The sequence below is a fragment of the Oryzias melastigma genome, linkage group LG24 (genome assembly GCF_002922805.2).
Source record: "Oryzias melastigma strain HK-1 linkage group LG24, ASM292280v2, whole genome shotgun sequence".
Classification (NCBI taxonomy): Eukaryota; Metazoa; Chordata; class Actinopteri; order Beloniformes; family Adrianichthyidae; genus Oryzias; species Oryzias melastigma.
Window position 1 is genome coordinate 20,887,321 of NC_050535.1, and position 18,702 is coordinate 20,906,022.

Sequence of the window (18,702 nt, forward strand, 5' to 3'; positions counted from 1 at the left end):
TTCAGCTAACCCTTTCACCAATTGCAGTAAATTTCTTCAGCATCTTCAGCGACCACATTCAGCAAAAAGCCTTCAAACTCGCATGATTGCAGATAATACAACGTTTCTAGTTAATTTATTTTGCCCAATGCTCCTTTAACCCTTTGCAAAAGTACAGAAACTTCTTTATAATAAGGAATTTGTCAAAGTGGATATAAAGCACTTTTTGTCATATTTGATTGAAATGTAAAATCTATTTAGAAATTCCCAGCATGCCCTATTGGATCGGATTATTTCTACAATGTGGCTGGATGCAGAAAACTTCAACACAGGGTGTTAAGGTTTGTTCAGATTAAAATTTCAGCTAATGTCGACAAAAATAAAGATCAAGAAAATAACAGGAAATAAAAATCGAATTAAAAAACAAACAAACAAACTCAAATGCACCAAGAAGTGTGTGACATGTTTTAAAGCCATAATTTAGCCCCGCCTACTGAGTCTGATGAGCAATAACTGCTTAAATGTTAATGTGATGACCCCTAAAACATAAAGTATGCCATAATTACATACAGCTCAACCTGTTTAAAATACAAATCTATCAATGTGACTTATTTAATTATTTGTAATTATTTAAAAATTTGCAACAAAAAAAAAAACTATTTGTGACACCAAATATTTGTATACATTGGCCTGCTCACAGCAGCGACATCATTAACTAATATTTTGTTGTCAGTATTTTTTTTACATTTCGCCTCTCTCAGAGCTCCAAAAGATCCTTTTTTTGGCTGATTGGGATGATAAATAAATTCCTTTATTTTGATCTCTTCCTAACAGTATTTAATTGTTTTTTAATTTATTGATGTGTTTGTCAGTTTAAAGTGTTTGTTTAGCTTCAGAAATGTGATCCACACAAAATGACTAATAAACATGGGAAGCAAACATCAGGAAAAGCAGCTGATTAAGAGCCTCTTTAGACTCGTTTGCAGCAAAACAATTAATTCAGAGTCAGTTGACAATTAGCCCATTTAGTGGTCACAGATTAAACAAATAGAACACAGGAGCACAAATGATTGTGTTTTGGATTTTCACTGTGTCTGTTCTAGTGGATTTTCAACTTTAATTTCTAAAGACCAAACAGAAGTTTGCTGTTATACATTCATGGAAACTGTAAGGGCGGGTTTTCCAATGTAACCCCTCATAAAGTCACAACAAAATGAATTTTAAAACAATTAAGACATACTCATTCTTAGACTTGGAAGAAATATTTCACAAAACTCAGAAAGGAACCATTTGGGGAATGTCAGTAATGAAATGAGAAAGAACTATAACTTATTATGTTTGTATTGATTGTATGTGAGAACTGGAGCAACTGTTGGTGATGTCACCCATAGAAAATGGTTTACTTCTGGGTACAACCAAATTAAGTCAATTCTGTCATCATTTTGTTTGTATATGGACGCCACAATGTTGGAACCAGATGTGGTCAGTAAGCAGTGATTGGTCGCTTCTATGGCAGTCAGGAGTGAGCTTGTTGGGAGGCCACACCCATACCACTTGAAAGCGCAATGGTTGACGCGAGATTACTGTTATTGAGGCATCGGATTGGTCTGTTTATAACTTGAACTACATAGAAAAAATATGGAAAAAAGAAAAAAACGAGAATTATCAACAAATAGAATTACTGAGTAATAGCTTTCTCTATAGAAGTCTATGGGATTTTGGCTTGTTGAAACCAGTGGGTACTTCCTGTTTGGAATGCAAAGGGGGAGGAGTCACTCAGTCCAGTTCTCATATACAGTCGATAGATGCATGTAAACAACATGCATCCATTTTTCTTTTCCTTTCATTTCCATGTTCCATCTCACTACCTATAACCATGTAATGCAACATCTTCATAAACCAGGAACTAACATCTTCATGGTGAAAGTTTTTACACCTTCAAAACTTCTTTGAAACCACCTGGAAACGGCTAAATTGACTTTGTACCAGCTCAGCTCTTCAGCTCTGACTGTAAAGGAACTCCAGGTTCCATTGATTTTCCACCAGCAAACACCATGAGGCCTGAAGCTTCAGGTCACTTTGTTGTTGGGGTTGGCTCCGCTCCAGTACAGCTTGTCCTCGCCTCTCCTCCTCGCCCTCCATTGGCAGAGCAGCAGCATGCGAAAGGTCTTCTGGAAGGTCTTGTTGCACAGAGCGTAGCACATGGGGTTGATGGTGCTGTTGACGTAGCACAGCCAGTAGCCCAGGTGCCACAGGGAGGTGGGAATGCACTCAGCGCAGAAGGTGGAGATGAGCACCATGATGTTGTATGGCGTCCAAGTCAAGATGAATGCCAGGAGGATGGCACTCAGAGTCTGTGCAGCTTTTTTCTCCTTAACTAGGACCATCCTCTTCCTCTTGGTGATCTGGTTCTTCAGGGCGGTGTCCATGGGTTTGGAGGTGCTGGAGGAGGGGGAGGCGTTCTTTTCCAGCTGCTCAGGAGTTGTTGGGGTTTTTCCTTTTGTGCCAGGCTTAAATTTATAAGAGATGGACTTCCTCTGGTTCTTCTTCTGAGGACTGGAAAAGTATTGATCATCTGTGAGGTCAGGAACCTGCCCGTTCTTACTGCTTTGTCCTTGTGGGTCTTTGAACGAGCCTTGTGGCGTGTCTTTAGAAACGTGGTGCTCCTCCTCCTCTGATGATGTGTAGCTGTTCAAGGAGGTGATCTGGTCAGCTTTTGCCCAGCTGTCATCCGACCTGCTGGTAGTTCTGGTGGCATTGCTTTGATTGGATGAAGACCAGGAGGCTTGGTTCTGGTCCCTCCTCTCTCTGGTGAAATGAAAACAGGAGCGGATGATGGTCTTTTGGGGTTTGGTTCCATCTGGGATGTGACCCTTGGTGAGCCCCTGCAACTCTGCCAGATCTTTAGTCCGTTTCTGGGTCTCCTTGTAGATGCGGCAGTAGAGAATGGTCATCACCGACACGGGGATGTAGAAAGCAGCGATGGCTGTCCCAAAGGTGATCACAGGCTCGGTCAAGAACTGGATCTGGCACTGGTCCATGGGCACTTTCCTCTCCCCTACAAAATACTGCCAGCAGAGAATGGGTGGCGCCCAAAGCACAAACGATACGAGCCATGCCAGGCCGATCATGATGGCGGCTCTCTTCGGCGTCCTCTTAGCTCTATAGGTCAGCGGCCTCGTGATAGAGAAGTATCTGTCAAAGCTGATAACAAGGAGGTTCATGACTGAAGCGTTGCTCGCCACATAATCCACTGCAAGCCAGAGATCACACGCCAGGTTCCCCAAGGACCAGTACCCCATCAGGATGTACGTGGTGTACAAGTTCATGGACAGCACTCCAATGATGAGGTCTGCGAAGGCTAAACTCAGAAGGTAATAGTTGTTAACAGTCTTCAGCTGGCTGTTCACCTTGAAGGACAGCAATACCAGCATGTTTCCAACGATGGTAATCAAGCTGACGATGGCCGACACCGTGGCAATGGTTATGACCTCCCAGAGGCTGTGCGTCTGCACGTGTGTACCGTTACCAGACGAGCTGTTCATGGCGCTGCCGTACGAGTCGCTGCTACAAATGAGAAGAGATGCTTTCAGGCTCCATGAGGGGCGAGGTGTCCTCCTGAAAAACAAGACAGAGGATATTGGTCATATTCAACCATTGAAAGGGAGAGAGTTCCTTTAAGCAAACATTTGTCAGATCCCTCTGTGGTACCACATCTTTAAAAAAGGGTCAGGCTGGAAATGTTTTATTGATATCAATCATAATTTGTGAGATACGTGAGAAAAGTGAGATAAACAAAATTATTGTTTGGATTGTTGTGTTTTGGGGATTTTGAGTTTCATATTTAAAAACGGCCTGGAATTTTTAATTATGAATTTTAAATTTCACGCAGATTTTTTTTTCTACATTTAAAATGTTATACTATGTTACTTTCTTATTCTTAAAGCTTAAAATAGGCACAAAAACCACACCAACCAATACTGTCCCTCAAATTAAAATGGTAACTTTATGGGCACATTTTGAACTGTAAACATGTCAAAATAAGTCATTTTATATGGCATTGTGAGAGACACAAATACAGTGTTACGCCGTGAACGCTTCTTTGGGTGTCGTTTTCGAACATCATCGTTCACCTTTTTTAACAGAGAAAAAACTGTGACATAAATGTGTCATTTTCAATCTCACTCATTCACCGGCATCAGACTACAGCATTACCGGAAACACAAAATATACCTTCAAAATAAAAACACCTTCAGTTTTTCAAACTAAAGTTATTTCCAGCACTAGTACTTTATATAAATCAAATAAGTACGTAACATACAGCAGTAATTGCATTTTAGTGTAAAATAAAATGCTGCCACGTCTTTTAGGTATTTAATTTACATTTTCTTTTAGTTTTAAACACATTTTAAACTTTTTTACTGCAAACAAAATCACAACAAGTTTAAAAAAAAATATTACCAGACAATCAATCAAATAAGATAATAACCAAGATAATATATAATCCCATGCATATAGCCTATTCCAATTAAAATCTACTTTTTTGCATTTTAAGATAATAATAATAATAATAATAATAATAATAATAATAATAATAATAATAATAATAATAATAATAATAATAATAATAATAATAATACGTATTATTATTATTATTATAAATATCTTGATATCTTGGAGATAAAGTTGTCTTTATTTAAAATACTTTCATTGGATGACAATAATTTCACAACTATAGTTTTTTTGTTTTGCGGGACCGTATTTGATGTAACACCCAGTAGGAAACAGCGACGGGTGTCACCTTATAAACAGTCCGTCACCGGTGAGTTCAGCATGGAGGGTAAAATGAGCAGAGGCAGAGGCGGCGGCTGGAGAAGAGGTGGACGCGAAGGCCAAGACGGGGTTCAAGGTGATCACCGAGGCCCGGGAAGAGGAAGAGGAGGACGAGGAGGCTCCCACCGCGGCCGGGGGAAACGGGACCATCACCGGGGTCGCGGTCGCGCGGGAAGCGCTTCCGTAGAGGGCTTTCCTTCAGCGGTAAGAGCAGAGTCTTCGCCAAACTTTACTGAAAGTTTTCGAAAATTCTCTTTTTTTATATTTTGGACGAACGCACCACGCATTTTTATTTTATGTTATTTTATCTCGTTCATTTTACTCTTTAATTCGGCTTCATAAAAAGAACAAATCGAAAACTGTATCCTGTGAAACAGATGCTTTTTAGGATTGTTGGAGTTGCAGCTTTGCTGAAGTACAATTAGGGTCAAGAAGTTGGATGTCTCCAGTGCGCTTTCAGGAGGCAGCTGCAGCTTCTTGCCTTGACATGACATCTTGAGTTTAATTTCCAGAGGAATGCTCAGTGAGATGACAGAGTTAGAGGAGAAACAATAGGAGCCGCTTGATTGCAATCATAGAAATACCTTGTGGTACATAGGGGCTTGATGATTGCAATCATGAATATCTCCTTTGGTGCATCCTATGTGGTGTTTGATGACTAGAGAAAAAAAAAACAGGCTGAGTTTTGTGAAGGAACGCAAAAACATCACACCTAACTTTTCCATGCGTTCAAAACTGAAATGTTCCTGCAGGTATTTGGAGACATTCATGATCATATGACCATGTACTTGGAATTTGACGACAATTACTGCGAAAAACCATAGACAGTGGTTTTTTGTTTCTTTGTTCAGGCAAAAAAAAAGCTGTTTTTTTTCTTCTTTTATATCTCAGGAGTTGAAAATACTGTGGAGCTAAATTCGGGCCAATGTTATTTGAAACCCAAATAAAATAAATTGAATAAAATATTGGTGTTTGGCCCAAAAAAAAAAATGTTGTCAACTTTTTGCTTTTTTAAAATAAACCTATTTATTTTCAGCCTCAAATTTTCTGTTTTTTACGATTAAAAACTCAAAATTTCAATCGCAAAACTTTTTTTACAGTTTCAAATCTTTTTTTTTCCTTTTTTGTTTTCGAATAAAAAAAATATCAGTTTCAAAACTTTTGGCCCCGTTGTGGCGCGTTGGGGCGGGGCTAACACGAAGGACCAATCAAATTCAATGAGGGTAGTACCTCCAGTCCTGGTGCATTCACTGACTCTGAGAACTGTGATAATTATGGTCAGAAAACGGCTGTATAGTCTGTACTATCATAGTCTGAAGTTTTCCCAAGACGAGTGTAAAAATCAGTTTTTTGCGTACAAACCGCGCGTCCAAAACGCTGATCTAGACCATTCAGTTCGCCATCTTATTGTGAATGTCATAGAGAGCGTCCTTAAAATGTTGTGCTTGCTATGCCTCAATGCGCCCCAACGGGGCCAAAAGTTTTGTAGCTGAAATTTTCAGATTCGAAGAATTTTTTAAATTGAAATTTTGAGTTTTTAAGCTTAAAAAAACAGAACATTTGAAGCTGAAAATAATTAAATTTATTTTAGAAAAGCAAAAAGTTTTGGACATTTTACTTTTTTTTTTTTTTTGGGCCAAACACCAATATTTTTTTCAATTTGTTTTATTTGGTTTTCAAATAAGATTGGCACCAATTTAGCTCCATATCAAAGGGGTTTCAACCACTGTCTATGGTTTCAACATATTAAAATACAGTATGGGAAATAAGTAGTGGTGTATGGATTAGAACAGGGGTAGGGAACCCTGGTCCTCGAGAGCCACCTTCCTGCAATCAGTCATGAGTAGAGACTCAAACAATTACCTGGTTCAGGTGTGTCCAGCCAATAAGAACATGTCAGAGCAGGTATATTGGAAAACATGCAGGAAGGTCGCTCTCGAGGACCAGGGTTCCCTACCCTTGGATTAGAAGGAACGGTTCGGCACACGCGTGTACCGCAGACCACCACACCCCCCACACTCGCACACCTTGCGCTAGCATAATTTAAACAAATTCTCTGTTCACATAGAATGGAATTCGGGTCAAATTAATGTACATCGTTTTTGTTTCGAAGTAGCTGCTTCACGGTTATCTTAAAGTCTGTTCACCTGAAGCTCCCGCTGCCTGTGGGAGGAGCTTCCGTCAAAAACTTTTCTCAACTTCATAATGGAGGACGCCGATCGATAGAATTCAGGTTTATTTAATTTTAAGACCTGAATCAAAACATCGGTACACATTTCCATTTCTGGGTTCAAAGAGTCTCCCAGTTATGAGCAGCAGCTGTCCCACACAGGAGAAAACTTCTGCTCCGTAACAGCGACTTGGCTAAGCCGTCAGGGAACGACTGTATGGCAAGCCAGACATGTCAAAAATCGCCAGGAAAAGCGGCACGGCAGTGCCACGTTTTATGGATTAAACATAATTTAAAATATTATAATAATTTATTGATATATTAATAATATATTAATTTTAACATTTAGGGGTGTAACGGATCACAAACATCATGGTTTGGATCGTGTCATGGTTTTAGGGTCACAGTTTGAATCATTTTTTTAGAACAGTAAAAAATATATATAAAAAAAAAACAATTGGAAAAAACAAGCATATAAGAGCCTAAAATTACTTTTTAAAAAAGCTTTAAAACAAATATCTGAGAAAACATGTATAAAGTTGAGGTGTGTATTGGCAAGAGTCTGCTGACACAATACATATTACAGTACATGGCTCACGATACGATATCGTATCGTGAGCCATGTACTGTAATATGTATCGTATATATCCCAGACTGTACCAGAACATGACTCCTAATTTTTTTTTTAACAGAATATCACTTGGAAACAACTCTACCTAAATATTAATACACCTTTCATGGTAATAAAATTATAGAATTAATTGTATTTCATGATCACAATGCAAAGCACAGTGGCTGTAGCTCATATACAAGTTGCTTTTACCCAAACAAATTCATGTTGCGTTTCTTTTGGTACATTTTGAAATATTTGTTTTTATAGGGAACAGTCAATATTGTCTGATTTCCACAACAAATATTTTTTTCAGTAAAAGAAAAAAACCCAACAAATTTGCTCAAACCAATAAGGTTCTAAAAGTATGATTGAGGAAAGAGTGCGGTTTATTTTCAACACTGCTAAATGTAGTCTATCTGGAACGAGTGTTCGTGAGATTAGGTGAAAAAAAAAGGCAGGATGCTCTCACTTAATTAATTAAATATCACTTTGTCAGCATTTTAAATCACATCTTTGAACTTTGTACATAAACAAAAATGTAAAAACATGTAGTTTCTGATTAGATTTACATTTGTGGAAACCAAATTTACAAAAACTGAGAGAAAAGAATGATGAATATGCAACCCCCCACTCCCATCCATCCCCCAATGTCCAAATTAAATTGTAATATAAAAGGTTGAAATTAAACTTATTATTTTTAAATTAATTGTAATATTGAAATGTTGATTTGACATATTAAATATTTCAAATAATTATTATAATCTGTATTACGCGTGCAGGTGAGGCACTGCTGTGCTCACTTTTCCTGGTGATTTTTGATCCTTTTGGCTTGCCGTACCGCTTTCACCTGTTGCTGCAGCAGCAGCGGCTCCTGAACAGCTGCTGCTGCTCACTGGGAGATCTGAACCCAGACATGGAGACGTGTACCGACGCTTTTGTTAAGCTCTTTGAAATAAATGAATCTCTCAGTATCCGTGTCCTCCATGACGAGTTCGAGAAAAGTTTTTTAAGGAAGCTCCTCCCACACGCGGCGGAAGCATAGGTTTTGGAAGCAAGGTCAAGAAGCAACTTTGACCCTTATTAAAAAAAAAAAATCACAGGACATGAACTTGACAGGTGTGGGCTGAACCATGGCTAGTGATCCGTATGGACCACGGATTATCCGTGATCCGTTACACCCCTAATACGATTGGTTTCATAGCTTTAAAAAAGTCATATTAAAACAAAAAGTCCTTTCTTGAATTTAAATGTTACAATTGAACTCAAATGTTTTGATGTGATACATCTGTGTGTGTGTGTATTTTTGAAGTAATTTATATACGTTTTATTAAAGATATGTTTTGAAGCTTTTCAAAAAATGAATTTAGGCTTTTATCTTGTTTTTTTTTCTTTTTACTAATCCGACGTTTTGTGATCCGTTACCCCGTACCAACAGCAGATCTGGTTCTAGGATTCCCTTCAGCGTTTTCCATCTCTTCTTTCAGGACCAGGATGACGACTTTGATCCGGAGGAGGAGCAACAGGAAGTGTTCTCCAGGAGGAAGCTGGAGTCCAACTGGGATCGCTATGAGGAGTCGGAGAGGGCGGAGCAGGTGGAGGACACGCCCACCCGCAGAGGGGAGGATTATCACGTGCTGCTGGAGTCAGCAGGTGAGGATGGAAGAGTTTGGAGAATTCCTGAAGCAGCTCTCCAGAGCTGGGTGCAGCGTTGAGGGCCTTTAATTGCTGTTTGGACGCCGCTGTCTCCTTACAGCCGTTTCATTTCATCAAAGCCTCATGAGGGCCGTCTCATTAGAGCGGAGCTTCATCTCCTGTGATTGCTATTGGAATTAATTGGCTCATAAAATTCATCAAAGCGGCTTTTCTGTTGGAACATGTTCAGTGAAGCAGGAACATTGTAGAACCAGGCAGGTGTTGTCAATGCACCCCCACCCCATCCTATGAGCCCAAAGGTTCTCCTGTGAGTTCCTCTTGCTGGCGCTCTCCTGAGGACGTTTAATGGAACTGATTTCATAGATTTTTCTGGGTGGACGTGAAATCAGGAATTTCCTCTTCTCTCCATGGACGGAGCTTCTGCTGCATCCATGGACGTATTGTTCTTTGAGTTTACAGATTTCTGGAGGGAAAGGTTGCTGCGGCGCGTTCCAGGTGTCTCAGCCAACGGACGAGCGAGGAGCAGTGAGGTTGAGAGCAGAGCTTCACCTGCTGCGGGACTGAAGCAGCAGAAGCGAGCGTGATGCAAATTGCAATTTCATTTTTCTTTTATTTGTTTTTTTTTTGTTGTTCTTTTCCCCTCTTTGTCCTCAGCAGTCTTGCACTGCTGGGTTTTGTTATTTTAGTTTACGGGCTTTATTTATGTTCTTAAGGCAGTTTTGGTTAGAGGCGTTTCCATTTCTCATGGTCACTTTTTTCATGCATAATTTACAGACGGCCTGATCAGGATTAAGTGGCTCTTCTTCATTTACTTGGAGCCCAAAGTTCTCCCAAATGTGAAAGTTGTTCTTTTAGACACCAAGTCACCTGGTGCTCAACTTGGCGTCTTTCTTCCTGTCACTCGCTCGTGCGTCTGCCTCGCCTCCGAGCCATTACATGCTGATGTCACACGTTGAGGAAGCTCCTCGGTGGATTATTTCTCATTAACCACATCATGTATCAAATAGTCTGCTTTTTGTGAAAAGTGATTTAAACAGATAAAATAACAAGAATAAAGTACTAAATATTGATTATTTATTTCTTTTGTAAGTGACTATGGTATGAGCGGGATCCCTTTGAAGTGTGCATTATGAGAAATAACACTTGGTGGAAGCAGGCCTCCGTGTGGTGCGTTCATTTCTCATTACGCACACTTCAGAGAGTATGATCCCTCACGTGTATAACGTTGGCGAAGTATCAGTATCAGCTGCTCGTCTTTGCATCAGGATCAGCTTATTTACTTGGATGATATAAACTCTTTATGTTAGTAAAGAGTTGTGTATCAGTGCAAACCTGCTTTTTTCAGCTTCAGAATCTGTTGGAATTATGGTAATTACATAACTTCCATCTTCTAATATTTTTCTATCAAATATTCCTCAAGATTTAAGATCAACTTTATTTATCCCTCCAGGGGAATTTTGATGTAGAAGCAGCACAATGACAAGGAAATGCACAAAAAGGAATCAAAACTTTTATAAATATAGGTACCCACATGGCCATAGAGATAAACTCATATGTACACACATGGCAAAGGATAAGTTAAAATACAACAAATACAGTAAAATACCCAATACTCCTTTACTGTTTCTTCACTTTTCTGCCAAACGAAACTTTCCAAATATGTCTGTTTTTGTTATGAGCTAGCTTGAGGGTTTCCATTTAGCGGTCGGCGCAGCTTAAATCAATTCAAATCTATTCATCGATTTTATCAACCCAGCCCTAGAATCATGGGAGCTGTAGTCCCCTCATCTTGTTTAATGGTTTAGCCCAGGGGTGTCCAAAGTCAGTCCTCGAGGGCCGGTGTGCTACATCTTTTCTAACCAACCTGCCTTTGAAGCTCCTTATTGGCCAAACACACCTGATCCAGGTAATTAACAGCAGATAAGGCAGAAAACCAGCAGGAGGCCGGCCCTCGAGGACTGACTGGACACCCCTGCTTTAGCCAAAGGAGGAACAGTTCCAAAACTTGTGACTGTTCGTCCAGAGTCGGCCGCTTCAGTTGATACATGCTCTCCATTCATATTCATGAGGACACTTTCTCCTCTTAATGTAGACAAAAGCATCTGCAGTCAGACTGACTCACTGCTGGTTCACCTCATCTTCACAGGCATGATGGAGATGATTGCTTCCATCGCTCCTGTTTTAACATATCTATGAAATATTAAAGAACTGCCGTTCCTGACTCTGTTTGCAAAACCCGTGAAGCTCAGCCGCGGTCGGTTAACAGTGGAAATGAAGCCTCGGCACGGAATTATGTAAACATCCTGTTTATTTTGAGTCTGAGGTCGTGCTTTGTGGTCTCATCGACGGCTGTTATGCAGTCCCGAGTGCTTTTAGCATTCCCGCGTTCAGCTCCTGTTAGAGCTGCCATGTCAGGAAGCCTCGCCGCCACAGCTTTTCAAGGACGAGACCTTCGGCGTTTGGAATATTTCAAGATTTACGAGAGAGGCTGAGAAGTCGTGTTTTGATTCAGACCTGTGGCCTCCACAAAAGAATGGCTCGACGGGAAGCATAAACATGTTTGGAGTTTGATAGATATTTCTTCAGATTTCATGTCTTCTCAGATTTCTATGGGGTCAAATCAGGATCAGCTTAAAGTGAATGGAAAAAAAAGATTGAAAATGTGAAAAAACACATCCAACATTTATATGTAGTTTTGAACTTGAAAATACATTTTGAAACCTTGAAGGAATTTTTGAAAATATGAAAAGTAAAATTGATCATTTAAAAAAATATATTTAAAACTTAAAAAAAAAAAATTAAAAGTTTTGAAACTTGAAAAAAAAAATTCCATTGGAAACATGTCTCATAACCAATGAGCTCAAAGCCCCGCCCCCATGCAAAATTCTGATCAGCTCAGCAGCAAAAAATCGAAAATCTGAAATTGAATCTGAAAACAGGGAACTGAAAGCAAAGAATGAAAAACTAAAAAAAAAAAAGGTGAAAGTACAAATAAACATAATTTTTTTTTTATTAGTAACAGTTGTAGTTTTTTTTTTAATTGAAGTTTCAAATTAACCTTTTTTTTCCCCCCAATTTTTAACAATTCCTTCAGGTTCTCAAAATGTCTGTTCAAGTTTAAAACTGCTTTCAAATTTTCCAAAAAAAATCAAATTTTTTTATTGACTGTAAGCTGACCCTGATTTGACCCGATTGTTCCATTCTGGTTTGATCAGGATAAGAACTCTGCTTTGGATGTCACCTTTGACCTTTGAAAAACATTGTAATTGAGATGCTTTTCTTCAACATCTGGACTTGTCCCTGGAATTTACACCTGTACTACAGACAGTGCTTGCTCAAGAACTTAATACAATGTAATTGTTGTTGCAACATAATATTTGGTGTACACAACCCGAGAAATACAAAAAATGTAATGGTTGCTATGGTACAGTGTGTTCTCATGAGTATCGTTTTGCTTTTCGGTCCACGATGAAACCATCAGACACTCCACCAAAGCCAGCCCGCAACTATGATGCCAAAAAGTGACTCTAAAAGCTGATTTGTTTGTTTTTTTGATCTCTCACTGTTCAGACGTCCTTGATGTTTTTGTCAGAGTGAAAATGTGGCCCTCCATCTGTACACATTAAAGCAAAGATCAATCCTCCTCCCCCGCAGCCGTAGTTTACCAAGGCCACTAATAGGCACCTATCAAGGCTCTATCATAATAAAACAAAGGAAATCTCATCAAAGCTTCAGTGGTTTAGCTAACTGAATTGACGAACACAAAGACGGCCTTCTAACTGAGATGAATACTCTCAATCATCCTCCTAAGCTGTGTTTTCCGGGTGTGGCTATGGATCCTTGATTAGTCATGAAATCCTGGCAGGCTGGAGTAAAGCGGAGGAATGAGGTCAGTCCTGAACCTCACAAAGGGTCAGAAATAGAAACGGAGTCTTTATAGATGCCTGGCTTGTTTCCCTGGAAGTGATGATGGAGATGCAGCCAGCAGAGGAGAGGACGCAGCGAGGCTAAAAAAAGCTGCAGGTGCATCAGACTGCTTACGTCCACGCGCGTCGCCACTTTTCACTTACGGTCATTTTGGTAATTGGATTTTCCTGACCAGCACTGCAGAGCCACTGAGTTACGAAGAAGACACCGAATGCACTCGCACTAACAGAGTAATACTTGATTCATTATCTGCACCTGTTTCATGAAAACTGTTCAAAGTGCAAGAATTGTAATGCTAATTTGAAGGGATGTAACGATTCAGTGATGATTTAATTTGATTCAGAGTTTTAAAGTCACCTTTTGAATTTTTTACTTTTTTTCCTCTCAACACAATGAATTAACAGTATTTTAAGGCCAAGTGTGTTTTCTTTTCGCCTCTTACATCAAACATGAATAATTCAATACAAATAGAAAATGATACATAATTCTGAAATGATCACAAATCCTTTCATACTCGGTTCATGTTGTGGTCCATGTGACGGACCGCCCTGCACCCGCTCAGCGCAACCCTCCCCCTAGCTGTGGCGCGTGCACTCGCCCTCAGCGCAAATGACTGTTTAAGCTGCAGAGAAAACATACAGAGCGCTAAAGAGAGTTGATAAAAAAGAGCACGGCTCCCAGGAAGAAGTCAGAAGGGAAACGGTCATGAGGCTGCATCCTGATCCATGACTGTTGTCACGGTAGATTGGTAAAAGATGCAGTAAAGTTTTGACGAAAATGTAAAGTCGCAGGACGAGAAACAAATCTAAGGTTTGCTTGAATTTGCGTTAATAGTTGCGATTGTAACATTGTGAAATCTGAATTAAATCCGAAAGAGAATATCCCAGGAGGGGAGCGCAGCTGAAGAGCACGCAGACCCTCCGCTACGCAAACACACAGATACGCACACACTCACAGGCACGCCCGCACACTTACAGGCGCACACACCACTCAAAGGCGCACCTGGACACACAGGCACACTCACATGCAAGTACACACACACACACACAAACAGCAAGCCTGCATGGAGAAATGTCATCTGCTCTGCATTCCTACATTTAGGAACAGGCTGAGACAAACAGATTTTCTTTTTTTCATTTTCTGCGCTGATGAACATTTTAACAAGTTTGAGTCGATTTTTTTTTTTATTTTTTTTTATACCAATTCACAAAGAATCGGTACATCCTTTCTAATTTTACAAACATACATTTAAAAAAAAAAAAATTTACATTTGTGAAAAACTGCATGACAGCTTTGAGGCTATCTGATCAAAGTTGACGTGGTGTAAAAACTTTAACCTTCAGAACGTAGCTGTGACTCTCAGCCTTAATAGAGATCGGACAGTTTGATACTTGTTAGCGTCATGATAAACTTTGATGCATGTTACTTATTTTTTGTGATTTAAAAGTAAAGTCAAAAAGCACAAGGTCCCCACGGAGCGCTACAAGTCTTCAATCTACACTTAAATCAGTTTTGGATACCTTTTCATTTTTATATTATTCAGGTTTTCTTTTTCATCTTATAGATTAGCAAATTTTAAGCAATTCAATGGAATATGTTTTTAAAATGTATTAACTCAGATTTCATAAATGTCTTGTGGCATTTTAGATGCATTCTAATTTTGTTGAGTTATAAAACTCCTTTTGAGTTGTAGGTGTTTAATACTTGATTTTCAAATGTAATCGCACATTTTTCTCATTATATAACTATTTTCAACATTGATTTTAGCATTCAAGGTTTCATTTTTAGCCAAGTTTGCAGTTGTTTCAATTATTTTAGACAATGGAAACAATTATTTTAGATAATTTTGTTTTATTATTTACCAAATCTTTTTTATTTGTTTTACTTATTTAGCATATAAATTAGCATTTCCATTTTACATTAAGTTACTATTTTTGTCAGCAGCATTTTTACTCTTTAAATATCCACACCAATTCAAATGATGCCTTTGATGTTTTTAACATACTCTTGTGGCATTTTTCCCATGATGGAAAATGGTGTTTCTGAGTGTGTGTGTGTGTTTGTTCTTTTCTAATACCTCTTCTATTCCTCGGCATTTTGTTGCACCGCTAATTATAGCTTGGGGATGTGAGGGGCTGTAAGCTAGTGGGAGAGAGTGTAAACAAAGGGCTGATGGGAAATGAGTGTTGGCTTAGTTCTTCACCAAGAGTTCCACCCACAACTCGGAGGTGAATTTCTAATGAACACTTGCCGCTGTGCAGAAACTAAGTCCTAGAAAACGACACAAGTTTTTGATTTTGGCTAAAAGCTGCATCATCATAATTAAAAGACCACTGGGAATGCTTTGAAAATGGATCCAAAGATGTTTGTAGTCTTACTTTAACACCGGATCTGTCCCCGGTGACTGGTAATATTTCACTCTTCGACCGTTTACGCAATTAACAAAGTTTAATCGGATTCTGAGGCAGAGAAGAGCAGCTTTACTGCTGTAAAGTGACGCATATGGGCGCAAAGCTGCTTTTCTCCCCATCAATATTTGATGAATTTTGTTATTTCGCACAGTCAAAAAGTGAGTTGACTGATGAGGGACAGCTCTGTGTAAAAGGGTCAGTTTCCTTTGCTACTTTGTTCTTAAGACATTTATATGGAAGTTCTTTTGAGCCATAATTCAAAGTATTTCTCAACTGACAATTAAATTTGCAATTTGATTGATCAATTTTCTGTTGGCATTTCAATATGCAATTCAGGCTTTTAATTGCATGATGCATTTCCCATCAGCCCTTTGTTTGCACTCTCTCCCACTAGCTTACAGCCCCCACATCCCCAACATTAGCGGTGCAACAAAAACGGTGAGCAACAGCAGACGTATTAAAAAAAAAAAAAAAAGACTCGAACATTATTTTAATCTAATTTATTTTCATTTTCCATCATGAGAAAAATGCCACAAGAATATGTTAAAAACATTTACAGCATAATTTGAATTGGTGTGGATATTTAAAGGGTAAAAATGCTGCTAACAACAGCTTGGAGTAAATGAAAATCCTAATTTATTTGCTAAATAAGCAAAAAAAGTTACCTGTGCTTTTAGTTTTTATTGTACCTGGTAAACTGACTAATACTAATACTAAGTGCTTGAACTGGTATCGGCTTAGTATATATCCAAGTACAGAATTTTTTTTTTTCCATTAAGAAAAAAGGTAATCATGTTTTTTCATTTTTTAATGACGTTTTTTTTTTTTAATTAATATCTTTAGTTTAACATTTTTGGTTATCGGATTAAACTCCTGAAATTGTAAACCCTGGAAAAAGTAGTCATTCAGAGTCAGAGAAGTTTGTCTGAAATGAAAGCCAGCTTTCTCTTTGCGTCGTGCTGAACACAAGGACACTCCATCAAAACTCAACAATCTGTGCGTCAGAGTTGTGAATACAGGCTGTGAAGTCTGTGTGGTGACAGCTCCTCTTCATCAGTCCTCATCATCACAACTCTTGGCTGCTTTTCATATTCAGCCATAAAAATTTCATCACGTTAGAATTCTTGATGTGATTTCACAGGACAGTAGAGAGGGTCAGTCTGACAGCTGCTGATGATCACGGCCTCATTCGCTGCCATAACAGCCACATCAAACAGAATTCACACTCACCCTGTGTGGCGTTGGCCAAACACGCCGCCCTCTCCGCCTCACAGCGCTCGCCTCGCTCCTTCGCTCCGTGCCCTCCTCTCCAGCGAGGTGAAAAGCACTCTCTGCAAACACAGGTAGGTCATGGCAGAGCCCGTCATGCTCCTCAGTCTGCGATGAGCGAGGCTGTCGCGTCTGGAGAAGTTTGTCAGCTGCGAGGCTTCCTGCTGCTCTCTGAGAGAGGAGGAAGAGCGTAACAGCTGGTCGGGGTCGCTCTCAAACTCCTCGTCTCTCCGGCGGTCAGGTAGACGCTCACAAAGGTGAAAGGAAACTTTTAGTAAGTCCACTGAAGGAGCGCTCCTTTAATCGTCGCCAGCCATAATCTGGAGTTCCCACGCAGACAGAAGCCTCACGCTGCCTCCGAGTCCTGGAGAACATTTAACAGGAGGTGAAAGAGGTGGAGGAGTGGGATGAAGCTCAGGGGGAGGAGCAGCATCCGGAGGAGGAGGAGGAGTGTTTGAGGACAGCAGCGCAGCAGACCTGCTTGTTCTCATCAGAGAGGAAAACTGCTTGCTCCTCAATCAGCCACATGTGTCCCACTTCACGGTGGCTTGGTTGGTAATCCAGGGCGCATTTGAGCGTACCGGAGGGAGTGAAGATTTCAGACTGCTCTCAGTCCCCCTACAGGATGAGGACATTATCTGTGCGGATCGTTTTTTGACCTCCGCTGTGGAGATGAGCCTCTGCAGCAGAGAAAGAAAAAAACATGTTTTTCCTTACATCATGCGTGGAGAACAAACACTAAGAGCACGAGCTGTGAGGATATGAGTCATGCATTCTACTTAACTTCCAGGCCTCGTCCAAAAATATCAAAGAAAGCTGTTACAGCATCGCATTGAGCCATGCAAAGCTGCAGAAAGGCTCAAAGTACTTCAGCATATCCGGGAGCATCTGGGTGTCTCCTGTTGACACAATGAGACGGGCGACATCACGCCATGCGGAGCGTGCTGCCAGCACCTCTGACACTGTTGATATAAAACCCCATCAATGGGAAGAGCGAAAGACAAGATTGTCCAATTGGAGGTCGATTTGGGGCTCATCTGTTGTAAGGACTGGCCAAAGTGTAGAAGAAACAAAAAAGGGACCCAAATACTTCGGAAAGCTCCAAGTGATGTTTTCAGACTTCTCCAAAAGTCTAAAAAACAAAAATGTTGCTGAAATATGTCAAAACAAAAGAGTACATTAAGGTAGAATAAGTCATGAGGGGCCCAACAAATCTTATAGCAGAGGTGGGACCAAGTCATTGTTTTGGAAGTCTCAAGTCTTTGTCCTCAAGTCCAAGTCAAGGCCCAAGTAAAAACAGCAGTCAAGTCCCAATTCGAGTCACAAATCAAGGCCAACAAGTCTCAAGTCAAGTCACAAGTCCTTCTATTAATGTTTCACATCCTTTCAAGTCATGCTTTTCAGCAATTTGATTGGTTGAACTGTTGATCAATCCATCGTGGCTTTAATTTGACTGGATGTCGGGCCGACACCGCGCATGGATGTAAACGAAGGAAATGACAGTGGCGCAGGCTTTGTCAATTGGATTTTGGGAAAAATGGCAAATCTTTCTGAGTCAAAGGGCTGAAGTCAGAGTCAAGTCGCAAGTCATAGCTTTGAAAGTCCAAGTTGAGTCTAAAGTCTTCAAATTCATGACACGAGTGTGACTTGAGTCCAAGTCATGTGACTTAAGTCCCCTCCTGTGTGTAGTTTCCAAGCCGCCAAACCTACAGTACTTCCAGTTCTAATCCGACGAAGTATCACTTAATCTAAACCATATCTTTTACGGAAACACTCAGTCAGTTTAGTCAGTTTATTAGAACTCGTGCTGAATAAGAGCAGCAGATGAAAAAATGTAGTTTGAAAAA

The 18,702-nt window shown here is 39.9% G+C and overlaps 2 protein-coding genes across 2 annotated transcripts in view; one reads left to right on the forward strand and one right to left on the reverse strand.

The window, feature by feature from the left end:
* Nucleotides 1-1,046: 1,046 nt before the first annotated feature.
* chrm5b (cholinergic receptor, muscarinic 5b) lies at nucleotides 1,047-18,217 on the reverse strand. The gene is made up of 2 exons (XM_024291528.2): nucleotides 16,817-18,217; nucleotides 1,047-3,597 (listed from the first exon to the last, which is right to left on the reverse strand). The coding sequence occupies exon 2, from the start codon at nucleotides 3,522-3,524 to the stop codon at nucleotides 2,049-2,051; it is 1,476 nt and encodes a 491-aa protein (XP_024147296.1). The 5' UTR covers nucleotides 3,525-3,597; nucleotides 16,817-18,217; the 3' UTR covers nucleotides 1,047-2,048.
* The window catches only part of aven (apoptosis, caspase activation inhibitor), a 29,208-nt gene continuing 15,181 nt past the window's right edge, over nucleotides 4,676-18,702 (forward strand). The window contains exons 1-2 of the mRNA XM_024291530.2: nucleotides 4,676-5,016; nucleotides 9,080-9,245. Of these exons, the coding sequence (XP_024147298.1) occupies nucleotides 4,813-5,016; nucleotides 9,080-9,245 (370 nt within the window). The 5' untranslated portion in view covers nucleotides 4,676-4,812. The remainder of the gene's footprint in view (nucleotides 5,017-9,079; nucleotides 9,246-18,702) is intronic.